The following is a 14,970-nucleotide window of genomic DNA, read 5'->3' on the forward strand; positions in this document are numbered from 1 at the left end:
AGGCGTGTACCACCACACCAGGCTAACTTTTCGTATTTTTCCTAGAGATGGGGTTTCACCATGTTGCCCTCACTTCCTTGTACAACTTGCACTCCAAGTAATAAGTCAGGGTCCAGATGTTCTTATAGGTATGCTGTAAACATCTGATTTTGCCATTCCTCAGGTTCATAGCTCAGAACACTGAATAAACATTCACCAAGGAACGTAGGGTAATTCTCAGGGTCTGCTTGAGTTAGTGCTATCTGGTCTCAAACTACTGAGCTCAAGATATCTACTCACCTCAGCCTCCCAAAGCGCTGGGATTATAAACCTGAGCCACCACGCCCAGCCCAGTACTGGGACTGACAGAAAGATCTCAGAGTTATGAAGAGTCATTCTAAAGTGTATTATCCTATACAGTGGCACATGACTGTAGTCCCAGCTAGGCTGAAACAGCAGGATTGCTTGAGCCCTGTCGTTTTGGACTCCCAGGCCAGCAAGCTGGGAGGGTATGGTCACCCAGAGGCCAATAAAAAAGACCGGGAGACAGCAGGCGAGACATGGAGTTTTATTCCGGGGGCTTACATACCAGGCGTCCAGGAGTGGCATGCTGGACAGGAAAACCACTGCTATCTGTGAATAACACGTAAGTTATAAAGCTATTTTTGTTTGGCAGCCTCTACTTAGTAGCCTGTACTAAGCTCAAAACAAAGGCCTTCCCTTCCTTGTACGACTCGTGTTCCAAGGAACGAGTCAGGGTCCCAGAATTCTTACAGGTACGGTGTAAACATCTGATTTAACCATTCCTGGGGTCCATAGCTCAGAACACTGAACAACAATTCACCAAGAAACATAGGGTAATTCTCAGGGTCTGCTTGAGTTACTGCTATCTGGCAAGACATGCCCACCATCCAAGCCCAGGAGTTCAGGGCTGTAGCAAGGCTCTGTCTCTAAATAAATAAAATACAAACTACAAACTTCTCAACAGGCTTGCCATATTAATTCCCACAGACATACCAATTTACTTTTGAAATTATCTTTTCCAGCAAACCAGCCTCACTCTACATAAGCTTTAATAATGTATTTCAGATACTCTTACTAATCTTACCGAAAATAGTCTATTTAAAAAAAAAAAAAGAAACTCCACTTATAAGGCAACACTTTCACTTCCTTCTTACTGTTTACTGTTTTGATTAGTACTTGAAATATTTATCTTATTCTCCTTTTGTTTAAACTTGGAACTGGAATTTTAAAGTGGAGCTGATAATCTACATACTCCAGATTTGAAAGTTTTAGCCTCATCAGAAAAAACCAGCAGATGTTCATTTCTCATGAAAATATGGCAATAAGAATGCATTTGCAGTTACAAAATAGGTAAAGTCATTTGTGGTGCTCATTAATCCTGCTACTCCTGTGGAAAAAAAAGCTAAAAACGTTGCCTGCATTTTGCAGATGGAAAGAAAGTAACAGGTTCCATCTTGCTCTAGGTATAACAGCAAAGCCTTTGGTAGAGCCAGAAATAGAACCTCAAGAGATTTGTGTTCCCTTTTTGATATAGAACAGAACTCAACTCAGCAGTCTCATTAAAATCATGCTACAGAAGAAGCTAGTCTGTCTCTTCACTCAATTTTCTTTAATAGAATACAATCATTTATTTCAGCTCTACTTTCAACTAAGTGCCTTATGCTAATTAGTCTGACTGACCATACTGTATAAATTATTACTTTAATTTATATAGTGATTTCATAGAATACATTTGATGCTAAGCATAATGGATAATATGTAATCATTTTAAGGAACTTTTTTTTTTTAAAGAAAAAGCACAATTTAAAATCCAATATCATCAAATTCTACAGGAGAGGAAGCTGTGTTATTTAGGTTCAGCAGGTAAACATGCATCTTCAAATATGACTGCCTTAATATAATTCTGTATTTTAAAGCGTTCTAAATTAAGCCACATAAATTTTTAAAGAAAACACCTTCAAAGTTACAGAAATTGAGAATTCCATGCTGCCATCCTGTGTCTACCATCTTGCCATTGCAGCTATAATTTCAATTTTCTAAATTTGTGTTTGTGCACATGTGTGCAAGTGTTAGAGTGGCATTTGAGTCTCGAACTGCTACATTGATTACATGTGCTCAGAACTCCTAATATGTTCACTAACCATCTACACTATTGGACTGGGAATAGACTAGCTCTCAAAAGAAAAGAAAAAAAAAAAAAAAGCAATATGTGGATCCTCAAGGGCAAAATGAAGATTTAAAACTTTTTTTTAGAGGTCAGGCATGGTGACTCACGCTTGTAATCCCAGCACTTTGGGAGGCTGAGGTGGGTGGATCATGAGGTCAGGAGTTCGAGACCAGCCTGACCAATATGGTGAAACCTTGTCTCTACTAAAAATACAAAAATTAGCCAGGCATGGTGGCTGAGCTGTAATCCCAGCTACTCAGGATGCTGAGCCTGGAGAATCACTTAAACCCAGGAGGAGGAGGTTGCAGTGAGCCAAGATTGCAGCACTGCACTCCAACCTGGGTAACAGAGCGAGGCTAGGTCTCAAAAAAAAAAAAAAAAAAAAAAAAAAAAAATAGAGATGCGCTCTTGCTCTGTCATGCAGTGGTACTATCATAGCTCACTGCCTCTCACCTCAGCCTCCTGAGTAGCTGGGACTACAGGCACATGCCACCGCAACAGGCTAATTTTTCTCAGGCTGGTCTTGAACTCCTGGCCTCAAGTGATCCTCCTACATTGGTCTCCCAAACACTGAGATTACAGTGTAAGCCACCACGCTCTGCCTAAAATGAGGAATTTAATCATGCCTATTGGGTAGAGTAGCTGGAAAAATTAAATGAGATAATCTATATAGAGCAGTTAAAGGAGTGCAGAGAATGAAATAAGTGTGCAATGATGGTTAGCTATTATTAGCTGTGAACATAATGACCTGAACACATGCTGGTCTTGCAAACACCAACTTTTATTGACCTGCATTTGTACAACACATTATTAATGAGTATCACTGATGGGCATTTTAAACATGGTCTACAAGGTCCAACATGGTCTGGCAGTCACCAGCATCTCCAGCCACATTCCCTCTATAGCCCAGATTATATCATGCCTTATCCTATATCTCTCTCCACCCCACCTGACCCCTTGGCTTTTTTTTGTAGAAAGTCACGGCAGCCTTTCTACATGTCCATGGATACACTGAGCTCCTTCCTAGAGCACACACACTATACATCCTCTTTCCTCTACCTATACCCCAGGCTCCACTCTTTTGCTTTATAAACTCATCTTCAATTTTCTGCTTACTCATCCTTCCCTCAAACTCACAGTTAGGTCCCTGACCACCACTCCAGCTCTTGTTAAGTGGTAATTTTACATTTTTATATGATTTGTGTATCAATGTCTGTTTTATCTACTATACTAAAAGTTCCACAAGGGCAAGGTCCTTGATTTGGGTTTTTTTTTTTTCACTATTTGCTCTCAGGTCTACTACAGTACTTGACATATGGTAGGTTCTCATTGGTTTTATAAATGAATAAACATATCCCAACAACAAGGCTATTGCTCCCAAGAATTGAGTATTTATCTCTTTCATTTTATTTCACAATCACTATTCTCCTCATCTCTGGCCTTATTCAATCTTACAGTGAAAAACATAGATATTCTATTAGGTAAAAGTAGCTTGGGGTAAAATAAAATGGGAATTTAATTGATAGAGAAAGGGAGAAAGAGAAAAAGTCAAGTTACTTAAACATAGAAATGGGGTGGTGACCGCCATGTTATGAATGCAAAAGTGTCTAAAGATATATGCAGAAAGGATTATTCTAAGAGTATTGCTTGCTTTTGCATGGTTGAGAATAATGTTATTTCAGTGGATGGATGTGTTCATCACACTGTAATGCATGTAAAAACAACGTGTAAAGAAACATCAATAAAAGACATCTCAAAAAGTGCCACTTGGGAAAAAAGAAAAAAGAAAAAGATATGGGGTAGTGAGTCAACATTAGCAAGGGGTAGTATAAACAGTGGTTAAACCCATGTCTTGAGCCAGGCAAAAGAGCAAAAGACAGAGAGAGGACCTCAATGAAGAAGGAAGAGGCAAAAAATAATGGCCTGGGGAGAGCTTAGACCCGTGGGGCTGGCAGAACCCAGACCAGAGGGGTGAGAGCCGCGCTGCTGGTGGTGAGGGTGCTCCAGCCAGCAGAACAGTGGGAAGGGAAAAGCAGTGGGCCCATTTAGAGGTTGAAAGAGGCAGGGACTGAGAATCTCCCGGGTTTGAGGACACTCCCCCACCCACACAGCAGTTAGTATCCCAACTGCGGACCACGTGTCCCACGCCTCAGCGCGATGGCCCTTGGCCCTTGTCTTTTCTTTTCTTTTCTTTTCTTTTTGAGACGGAGTTTCTGTCTTGTTGCCCAGGCTGGAGTGCAATAGCGAAGTCTCGGCTCACCGCAACCTCTGCCTCAAGCGATTCTCCTGCCTCAGCCTCCCGAGTAGCTGGCATTACAGGCGTGCACCACCAAGCCCGGCAAATTTTGTATTTTTAGTATAGACAGGGTTTCTCCATGTTGGTCAGACTGGTTTCGAACTCTCGACCTCAGGTGATCTGCCCACTTCGGCCTCCCCAATGCTGGGATTACAGGCATGAGCCACCGCGCCGGCTGGCCCATGTCTCTTTAGGTCTCTTCTGCTTTATCAAACATGAACCAAAATAGGATGCTACTCAGGTGTGGAGGTGCCAACCAGCCACTACTGGTAAAGAGTCTTTCATCTTATTTAGTCATTTCTACAGTAAAACGTATTTTCCAAAGACTACAGAACACCAGTCATGACGGGTTTTGTTTCTTCGTTTCTTAGAATCAAAGAGGAGTTTCATTTGTCCACAGGAAAGATGATTTGCTATTTTTATATTTTCAAGTTTTAACACGTTTTTTTCTTTAGCTCTTATAACCTTAACATTTTTATATTTCGTGTTCATTTTTTATTCTCCATGAAAAATGTCAGTCCAAGGGAGTCCTTTGTTTCTTCCATTTAAGGATTAGAAGATTGCCTGGCACAGAGTACACACCTGATGAACCCGTGCTGAATACTTAAGTGAGTAAAAACGCGGCATAAGGCCGGGAGCGGTGGCTCAAGCCTGTAATCCCAGCACTTTGGGAGGCCGAGACGGGCGGATCACGAGGTCAGAAGATCGAGACCATCCTGGCTAACACGGTGAAACCCCGTCTCTACTAAAAAATACAAAAAACTAGCCGGGCGAGGTGGCGGGCGCCTGTAGTCCCAGCTACTCTGGAGGCTGAGGCAGGAGAATGGCGTAGACCCGGGAGGCGGAGCTTGCAGTGAGCTGAAATCCGGCCACTGCACTCCAGCCTGGGCGACAGAGCGAGACTCCGTCTCAAAAAAAAAAAAAAAAAAAAAAAACAAAAAAAAAAAACGCGGCATAAATAACCGCTCAGGGCTCTAGGCAGTCGCGTGACTGAGAGCCTAGGCGCCAAGGGGAGGAGAGGGTAATCGCCAAGGCTTCCCGGGGGAGAAACTGAGGGGCTGAAGGAACCAGATCGAAGAGGGCCAAGGCCCAGCAGGGTGCCTGAAGAAGCCGATTCTCCTGCCCAGGATCCCTGAGGTTCGAAGGATGCTTCGTGCAGGGTGGCCTTGTGTCTCACCCAGCGTGCAGGATCCAGACCTAGCCAGGCCGAGGACACCGGTGACCAACGGCCGGGCCGGGCAGGTCCAGCCCCGGTCCTGCCCTCGTCCCGAAGTTTCCTGGGATTGGCTGCCGGCCCCGTGGCTCCCCTCCCAGCCCCGCCCCGCCCCGCCCCGTCCCGCCCGGAGTCTTCCCTACGCCCAAAGTGCAGGTATGTTACTAGTCTTGAGCCGGAGGAAATTACCCAGCCCCGGAGCACCTGGCCTGTTGGACGAGTGGGTTCCTGGTGCCTGAATCCGGCAATCTGCCCTGCGGTGCCCCGCCCCGCCCCGCCCCAGCCCGGGAACTTCCCGGCCCTCGTGCGTCCCCGCTCCGGTCAGTTCCCGCCGCGCGCCTTCTTGGTCTTCTGGCCAGGTGGGGATCGTCGGCCAGTTTGTCCCGAGGAGTTGCGCTGTGAGTGCGTCTCTGCCCTTTGGACTCTGGCTGGGAGTGCTCCCAGGCAGGGTCTGGGCTCTCCCAGTGTCCCCTCGAGCTTTGCCCGCCCCGAGCTCCTCTGCTCCCCACGGCCAGAACGGAGGGGTAGAGCAGCCCTCGGCGGCCCAGGGGGCGGAAGGCCGCGCCAGTCCCAGGGCCGCGGGATGCACAGGCGCTGCGTCCTGCGGAGCAGCTGGGAGGATCCCGGGGCAGGTCCCGGCGCGGTAACAAGTTTGCGCTTTGCCTCCCCAGGGCAGACGCGCCGCTACTTTGTAGCGGGTTTCGGGCGGGTAGCGCGCGCGGCGGCAGGAACCCAACCCCGGCAGACCCTGGGCTCCAAGAATTCGTCTTCTACGTCTGCGGAGGTGCGGCAGCCTCAGTTCCAAGCGCAGGTATGTTCCTAGCCTTGAGCGGAGGAAATTACCCAGTCCCGAGCACCTGGCCAGTGGGACCGGAGGGTTCCTGGTGTCTGAATCCGGCTCACTTAACAGAAGGCAATGGAGGCTGTGTTCCAAACCTTTCCCTCACGGTGGTCTGCTGCCTAATAACCATCCTAGTGTCTTTCCCTGTATGGCTGGTGTGGTTTCTGTCTTTAGGTCTTGTAAGTATAATGCTTTATTTTTTCTTGAGCCTCTCCTATGTCTGCCCTTTGTGAGCACACTAGCTAAAGAAGTCCATTTGGTCCCATGTCTAATCCATAACATAATTGCTTGTCCCCCTTTGGTAGCCATGTCTTTTTTAGGTTGTGGGGCATTTGCCCGACAATAAACATGAGTAAGAGATAAGGGTAGGGTCGCAAGCTGGGTGGAGGAGAGACAGGGAGTCCATTTTTGTCTGCCCATTTGGCAGTTTTCTGTGTCCTACCATTCCATAAAGATACTCCATCAGTTTCCTAAGTGTTGTGCAATGAACAATAACAATTTATATAGGAAAATAAATAGCTGTAATCGGATAGCAATTATATGCCCATTGGTGATGGGAGTATCTGCTGAGGTCGAGAATCTGTGGGGAGTAGGGCGCAGTGACTCACTCCCGTAATCTCAGCACTTTGGGAGGCCGAGGCGGGCGGATCGCCTGAGGTCAGGAGTTCGAGAACCGTCTGGCCAACATGGTGAAACCCCATCTCTACTAAAAATACAAAAATTAGCCAGGCGTGGTGGTGCATGCGTGTAATTTCAGCTACTCGAGAGGCTGAGGCAGGAGAATAGATTGAACACAGGAAGCAGAGGTTGCAATGAGCAGAGATCGCACCACTGCACTCCAGCCTGAGCAACAGTGAGAACAGATTCCATCTCAATTAATAATAGTAAGAATAATAATTCCATCTCAAATCATCATCATCGTCATCTATGGGGCTTCCAGACTGCCAAGGACATGGCAGAGTCCCAGGGTATATCTAGTCAGTGTAAGTAGTGTATGTTTTCTCTTTCGCCAGTGTACAAGCTCACTATGTCATAGCCAGTTATTATCTTTCTGAAAATTTTGTTTATAAGAGCTGTCACAGAACAGAGTAAGTCTGTTTTTTGTTTGTTTAAGACAGAGCCTTGCTCTGTTGCCCAGGCTGCAGTGCAGTGGTACTATCTCAGCTCACTGCAACCTCCACCTCCTGTGTTCAAGTGATCCCCGAGTAGCTGGGAAGACAGGCACAAACCACCACGCTGGCTAATTTTTGTATTTTTTGGTAGAGATGAGGTTTCACCATGTTGGCCAGGCTGGTCTGAAACTCCCAACCTCAGGTGATCTGCCTGGCTCGGCCTCCCAAAGTGTTGGGATTACAGGTGTTAGCCACCACACCTGGCCCAGAGTAAGTGTGGATGACTCAAGGGAGTGTCTTAAGAGGTCTTCTTGGGGGTTAGAAGCCAACTCTGTGACTGTAATCACGTGTATGTGGAGTGGGGTTCTCCATCAGGGAGAGGTACAGGTTTAGAGCATTACAGAGTTGCAAGATGAGGAGGGGTTGATCTGTCAAGTAGAAAGGCACTCTTTTATGGAATTGTAAGAGTTGACACAGAATGGGAAACAAAGGTAAATAAGAGAACCTATTGTAAGGTTAATGGCTTTGTCAATTAGGGTGGCAACTGAGGTCACTACATGGGCATAGGAGCATGCCTGATGCCACGGGATCCAACTGACATGAAAAATGTGCTATGAGGCCAGGTGTGGTGGTTCACACCTGTATGTAATACTAGCACTTTGGGATGCCAAGATGAGAGGATCGCTTGAACTTAGAAGTTTGAGACCACCCTGGGCAACATGGCCAGACCTTGTCTCTATTAAAATAATTTTAAAAAAAAAGAAGCCAGGTATGGTGGTGCATGCCTGTAGTCCCAGCTATAGGGAAGGCTGAGGTGGGAGGATCCCTTGAGCCCAGGTGTTCAAGGCTGCAGGGAGCCATGTTTGCACCACTGCATTCCAGCTTGGGCAACAGAGTGAGACCCTGTCTCCGAGGGAAAAGAAAAAAATATATATATGCTATGGAACTTACCTGAGAGGAAGAAAGTTGTCCTAGAATACCCAGAGCTAGCTCATTGTTTTCACAGCAATAAACATGGAAAAGCTTGTCAAAACTGAGTAAATAAAAACAGGTGTGTGGGGTGAATAATGCTAATTTCAGTATCTCAGTGAAGGTTTCTGTGATTGTGCCTGGGAGAGCACGTAGAGGTTAGGCAAAGGCAGCACAATTGGGAATCCATTGGTAGCAATAGCCAGCTGGTAAGTGTGCACACCTGCCTTTGAGATCAGGATGAACGCAAGTGACGCAAGGCATTTGTGGCTGAGTTTGAGTAACCTGAGACATTCCATGGCCTAAGTAGGTAACAGTTCAAATGTCCATACCCATTGAAATCTGGTTCTGGGAGGCGTGACCAGAGTCAGCCAGTCTTCAGATGTTCTCAGGTAAAAGCAGTCTTTACACTATTTTGCTGCACCATTACTGCCTACAGTGTCAAATACCAACACTTGGTTTTAATGCACTGTCAAAACTAAGGTTAAGTTTAAATGCATCATATGTGACATGTAAAAATATCACAAAGGTGCTTAAACTGTAAGGAAATTGTTCAGCTGCGACTCCAGACAGGAGTCCAGCTCCTCCAAAGAGGAGCTTCACATTCTCTTCTCTGGGTTTTATGGAGACTTACTTTACCCTTCTGCTTAAAGCACTGTGTTAACCTTAAAAGCGGCACAAGAAAGGGTGATTTAAGATTTTTTTTTTTTTTTTACAGGGTTTGCTACTACTCCCTGCAGTGCTCCCTGGTCCACAGCTCATGCATCTCAGTTTCTTTTTTGAGATGGAGTTTCCATCTTTTTGCCCAGGCTGGAGTGCAATGGCCTAATCTTGGCTCACTACAACCTCCATCTCCCAGGTTCACGCAATTCTCCTGCCTTACCTTCCTGAGTAGCTGGGATTGCATGTGCTACCACAGCTGGCTAATTTTGTATTTTTAGTAGAGATGTGATTTCTCCATGTTGGTCAGGCTGGTCTCGAACTCCCGACCTCATGTGATCCGCCCGCCTTGGCCTCCCAAAGTGCTGGGATTACAGGCGTGAGCCACTGTGCCTGGCTGCATCTCAGTTTCTTGAAGTCTGCAATCCCCATTAGAAGCAGCTGTTTTGCTAAGTGAGCCCATGAGTGTCAATTGCCTTTCTGTTAAGAGAGCCAGATTCGGGCCTTGGTGACAAACACATCAAGGAACCCTCCAGTCCCACTGGTCATGTGCTTGTGGCCTGGGTCATTTCGTTCCACTCAAGGCCAGGGATGTGTGTTAACCTCCATGGGAAAGAAGAGACAGGGCAGGGTGAACAGCTTAGGATTGGCTAGTTTAAATCATTTCAATGGATTTCAAACTGTAGAGGTTGTCCCCTAGTTGCATAGCACGTGGCCCTGGGATGATTAAGGCAGACAGATAATTGCTTACATGTGTGTAAGGGCCAGATAGAGGAGGTATGGCTCTGGATTAGTTTGTATATCAACGACATGCTCCTTGTTGGCCCTTTGTTATCTCTGAGAATTGGCTAGCCCCCAAGAAAGGTAGTATCTCCTCAGCTGGAAAGGTGTTTTGTTTGTTTGTTTTGAGTTTTGTTTTTTAGACAGAGTCTCACTCTGTCACCCAGGCTGGAGTGCAGTGGCGCGATGTTGGGTCACTGGAATCTCCGCCTCCCAGGTTCAAGCAATTTTCCTCCCTCGGTCTCCCAAGTAGCTAGGACCACAGGTGCACACCACCATGACCAGCTAATTTTTGTATTTTTAGTAGAGGTGAGGTTCCTCCATGTTGGTCAGGCTGTTCTTGAACTCCTGGCCTCAAGTGATCCATCCGGCTCAGCCTCCCAAAGTGCTCGGATTACAGGTGTGTCCCACTGTGCCTGGCCCTCAGCTGGAAAGGTTTTCTAAACGTCAGAACATAATTAGTATACAGAAAATTTTAAAGTATTTACATATACGTGAATAGGATGATCAAAAGAGCAAAAAGACAGTTGGCTCTTGGCATCCATAACATTTCTGATCAAATTGTTTCCCAGTGCAGTACTCGTAAATCTCACCAAGACTCTGGAGTATGGTAAGCATACTACAAAGAGTCTTCCAAGACCCACATTGCCTTTTATGGTACTCTAAATGGACTTTATAGATTTGTCTCCAGCCTTAGACTGTTCTCACTGCATGTTTAATGGATGGACTGTGCTATCCAACTAGATGTGCTAAGGCCATAACAGTGGAAAGGAAACTAACAACTGAGATTATTTCTTGTTTTGGCATTCCTTTATGAATTGAATCAGATAAAGGAACTCACTTTACAGCAGAATTAAATCACTTCCTTGCAAAACTCTTGGATATTCATTAAAATTTTATCCCCCCTACTATCCTCAATCCTCAAGGCAAGTGGAACCTAAAAATCTAAACATAAAATGAACTCTAGGAAAAAATCTGTCAATAAACTGGACTCAGCCAAAAGCATTATCCTTGGTCCTTATAAAGATCTGGAATACTGGCCAGGTACAGTGGCTCATGGCTGTAATTCCAACACTTTGGGAGGCTGAGACAGGATGATCAGTTGAGGCCAGGGGTTCAAGACCAGCCTGGGCAACAAAGTGAGACCCCCATCTCTACAAAAAATAAGAAACAAAAAAGGTCGAATACGCCAAATAGGAGGACTGACTGCTTTTGAAATAGTTTCTGGCTACTCTGTGCCTACTGGCATCTCTAAAACTTTTCATAGATTGAATGAGCATTGTGGGGACTTCAGTGAACAATTCAAAACTATGATTAATTATATATAATAATTAGTATACTTGGAGCATGTTTTCAACAGGTAAAAATATGTGGCTTTCTCTAACAGACCCTGCCATCTTTTCAACGAGGTGATCAAGTATATCAAAGTTTTTAGAAGAAAAGATGTATTATAACCTCCCTGGAAAAAGAAGAGACCTTATGAAGTAGTGCTACCCACCTACACAGCCATCAAAATAAAATTCCTGAATTTGTACAAGCCACAGCAAGCTAGATCAAGATCATCACATGACAACTGGAAGGTCATGCCTATGGGTTACCTCAAATTGAGGAATTTCAGCACCTACTCACAGGCTCCATGAGCAGATGAAGTAGACAGCTTTACTCAGTATCTCAGACCAAGAACTTCGTCTCCATCTCCAACTAGCTGAAACATCTTCCCTCCCTGACCTGGAAAATTCTCTGACTTAGAAATTTAAACAAAACCCTCCCCTTTCATTGAATCTCCGTTGTCTGGAGTTTGCTTGTCTTAACCTAGCCTGTTTTCCCTCTGTTCCTCCACTATGGTCTCCCTTTCAAACTATGCCCTGCTTCAATTAACCCTTACTGCTTTTTTGACAACTCTAGTACAAGCTCAACACCTGCTTGCACCAGTTTTCCGAACACTATCTATCTTGACTAATCAGTCTAATTGCTGGCTATGTGAGCATCTAGATAATGCAGAACAACCCGAACTAGTTTTTGTTCCTGCCAGTGCAAGCACCTGGTGGACCTATTCTGGACAATGGATGTATAAAAGGGTGTGGTATCCACAAGCAGAAGTACAGAATCACTCTACTTCCTCCTATGGTAAAGCGACTTGGCACTGGGAAGCCGCCATGGAAGCTCAAGGTCTATCCTTCGCTCAAGTAAGGTTATTGGAGGGAAATTTTTCTCTTTGTGTAGAAAATAAAAATGGCACTGGACCCTTCCTAGGTAATATACCTAAACAATACTGTAATCAAATATTATGGTTTGATTTTACAGATGGCACCTTCATGCCTTCTATAGATGTTACAGATGAATCCAGGAATGATTATGATGATACAAGTGTTTGCCTAGGCACTAGACAATGTTCCTGGTTTGCAGGTTGCACAAACCAGACCTGGAACAGCTCAGCTGTTCCCTTGATTGGTCTACCCAATACCCAAGACTACAAATGGGTAGATCGAAATTCTGGATTGACCTGGTCAGGTAATGGCACCTGTCTTTATAGCTGCCAAAACCAAACCAAAGGCCTTCTGTACCAGCTATTTCGCAACCTATTTTGCTCTTATGGCCTGACAGAGGCACATGGGAAATGGAGATGTGCAGATGCCAACATAACTAATGACAAAGGTCATGATGGACACCAGACCCCCACCTGGTGGCTCACAGGTTCCAATCTGACCTTGTCTGTGAACAACTCTGGCCTCTTTTTGTTATGCGGCAATGGGGTGTACAAAGGGTTTCCACCTAAATGGTCTGGACGATGTGGACTTGGGTATCTGGTACCTTCCCTCACCAGATACCTCACCTTAAATGCTAGCCAAATTACAAACCTGAGATCCTTCATTCATAAAGTAACACCACATAGATGCATCCAACGAGACACAGACAATCCACCTCTGTATTGCAACCCCAAGGACAATTCAACAATAAGGGCCCTTTTTCCAAGTTTGGGAACTTATTTAGAAAAGGCAATTCTAAACATTTCCAAAGCAATGGAACAGGAAATCAGTGCCACTAAGCAGACCTTGGAAGCACACCAATCAAAAGTTAGCAGTTTAGCGTCTGCCTCCCAAAAGGATCATGTCTTGGATATACCAACCACCCAACGACAAACGGCTTGTAGAACTGTTGGCAAACAGTGTTGCCTCTATATAAATAATTCGGAAGCAATAATGTCTGATATACAACATCTATATGAAATATCTGAGAACCTGAAGAATGGACCATTATTTGATTGGGAAGGCCTATTTGCAAAAGTGGGAGACTGGTTCAGATCATGGGGCTATGTGCTTTTAATTGTTCTTTTCTGCTTATTCATCTTTGTTCTAATCTATGTTCACATCTTTCACAAATCTCGCAGATCCCTTAACTCCCAACCTCTGAACCCAGCCTTATCTCCACAGCAATCAGCACAGCTCCTTGTCAATGAAACTTCATGTCAAGTTTCAAATAGGGCAATGAAGGGACTAACAACCCATCAGTATGACACAAGTCTACTTTGAGAATATCTGAACAAACAGCAGCTGCAGAAAAAAAGCCTTAGCTAAACTTTGATGAGTAAAGCAGGCTTTACTGAGAATTCAGCTGCCAAAACCCTCCTCCGAGTGTTCCTCTTATAAGGGCACTTAGCACTAGGATCTCCCAAGGTATTGTAAATAAGCCTTATCAGAACTTTTCATAGTTTCACTCTGAAGCCTTAAGACACACACCATTAAGTTGATCTGTAAACCCTTACCCCTTGCTGTTTATAGTGTTCTTGCATGCATATATAATAAACGTTCTTTCTATTAATCTGTTAATTTGCAAGCCCCCAAACACTGGAACTAAGTTGGGAGCAGGAAAGTTTCTCCCAACAGCACTTTGTAGACTTCTTGATAGACGAAAGAGTGTGTTTGAATAGATAAGAGAATTTTGTTCCCTTGATTTTCGTTGAAGTCGTAGAAGAATCCAATGTACGCATATACAAGACTATGTCCTTAAATTTGTCTCAAAGAATAAATATTGGTTAGTCATCAGAATCGACTGAAAACTTACTTTAGAGAGAGAGCCACAAATAATTTAGGCTGGTATGATCTGAGCTTTCCTGACTTCCCATGGGCATTTTAGTGGTCTAATGGAATGTGAGTCTGATATGCATTTTAGCCATCTTACGACATGGACTGCAGGTGGAAGTAGGATGTAGGGAGTGTTGAGGTGGCATCTATTATATCAAATGCTTCACTCTGCCCAGTCCTCTGGTGAGTTCCTTACATGCATCTTTCTAGTTAATCCTCACAGTGTTCATATTTTACAGATGAATCAACTCAAAGGGTAAATAGCTTGCTAAAGATTATGCCATTACTGAAAAATAGCAAGATGCAGAACAGGGTACCTAGTATGTTATCTTTTTTTTTTTTTTTTTTTTTTTCTGAGACAGAGTCTGGCCCTTTCGCCCATGCTGGAGTGCAGTGGCTTGATCTCAGCTCACTGCAACCTCTGCCTCCTGGGTTCATGCCATTCTTCTGCCTCAGCCTCCCAAGTAGCTGGGACTACAGGTGCCCGCTACCACACCTGGCTAATTTTTTGTATTTTTAGTAGAGACAGGTTTCACCGTGTTAGCCAGGATGGTCTCAATCTCCTCACCTCATGATCCGCCCACCTCAGCCTCCCAAAGTGCTGGGATTACAGGCATGAGTCACCGTGCCCCGCCTAGTATGTTAATTTTTATTTTAAAAAAGGGGAAATGATATGTATATGTATTTGCAAATAGAAAGGAAAAGCCATTCACAAATGAAAGCAATTACATGTAAGAGGAATGGACAATGAGATTCTTACCTTTTTAAGGTTGCATATAAACAAATTTATGAATATAGCAGATAATTTATTAACAGAATAATCATTTCAAGTTACATTAAGACAACA

General features: G+C 44.6%; 1 protein-coding gene and 1 non-coding gene across 3 annotated transcripts; one reads left to right on the plus strand and one right to left on the minus strand.

Moving 5' to 3' along the window:
- Window positions 1–5,922: 5,922 nt before the first annotated feature.
- ERVMER34-1 (endogenous retrovirus group MER34 member 1, envelope) lies at window positions 5,923–13,860 on the plus strand. 2 transcript variants are annotated; one of them, XM_030913810.1, is made up of 3 exons: window positions 5,923–5,999; window positions 6,351–6,490; window positions 11,429–13,860. In XM_030913810.1, the coding sequence occupies exon 3, from the start codon at window positions 11,883–11,885 to the stop codon at window positions 13,569–13,571; it is 1,689 nt and encodes a 562-aa protein (XP_030769670.1). In that variant the 5' UTR covers window positions 5,923–5,999; window positions 6,351–6,490; window positions 11,429–11,882; the 3' UTR covers window positions 13,572–13,860. The 2 variants fall into 2 exon arrangements, with proteins under 2 accessions (XP_030769670.1, XP_010367315.1); XM_010369013.2 differs by lacking the exon at window positions 5,923–5,999 and adding an exon at window positions 6,001–6,077.
- Window positions 9,157–9,280, minus strand: LOC115896264. Its single transcript, XR_004056166.1, has one exon. It is a non-coding gene; the product is annotated as a small nucleolar RNA SNORA26 (small nucleolar RNA).
- Window positions 13,861–14,970: the final 1,110 nt, after the last annotated feature.

The sequence above is a fragment of the Rhinopithecus roxellana genome, chromosome 2 (genome assembly GCF_007565055.1).
Source record: "Rhinopithecus roxellana isolate Shanxi Qingling chromosome 2, ASM756505v1, whole genome shotgun sequence".
Taxonomy (NCBI): domain Eukaryota; kingdom Metazoa; phylum Chordata; class Mammalia; order Primates; family Cercopithecidae; genus Rhinopithecus; species Rhinopithecus roxellana.

Coding starts and splice junctions, on each gene's coding strand:
- ERVMER34-1 (XM_030913810.1), top strand. CDS start 11,883: ATGGTCTCCCTTTCAAACTATGCCCTGCTTCAATTAACCCTTACTGCT.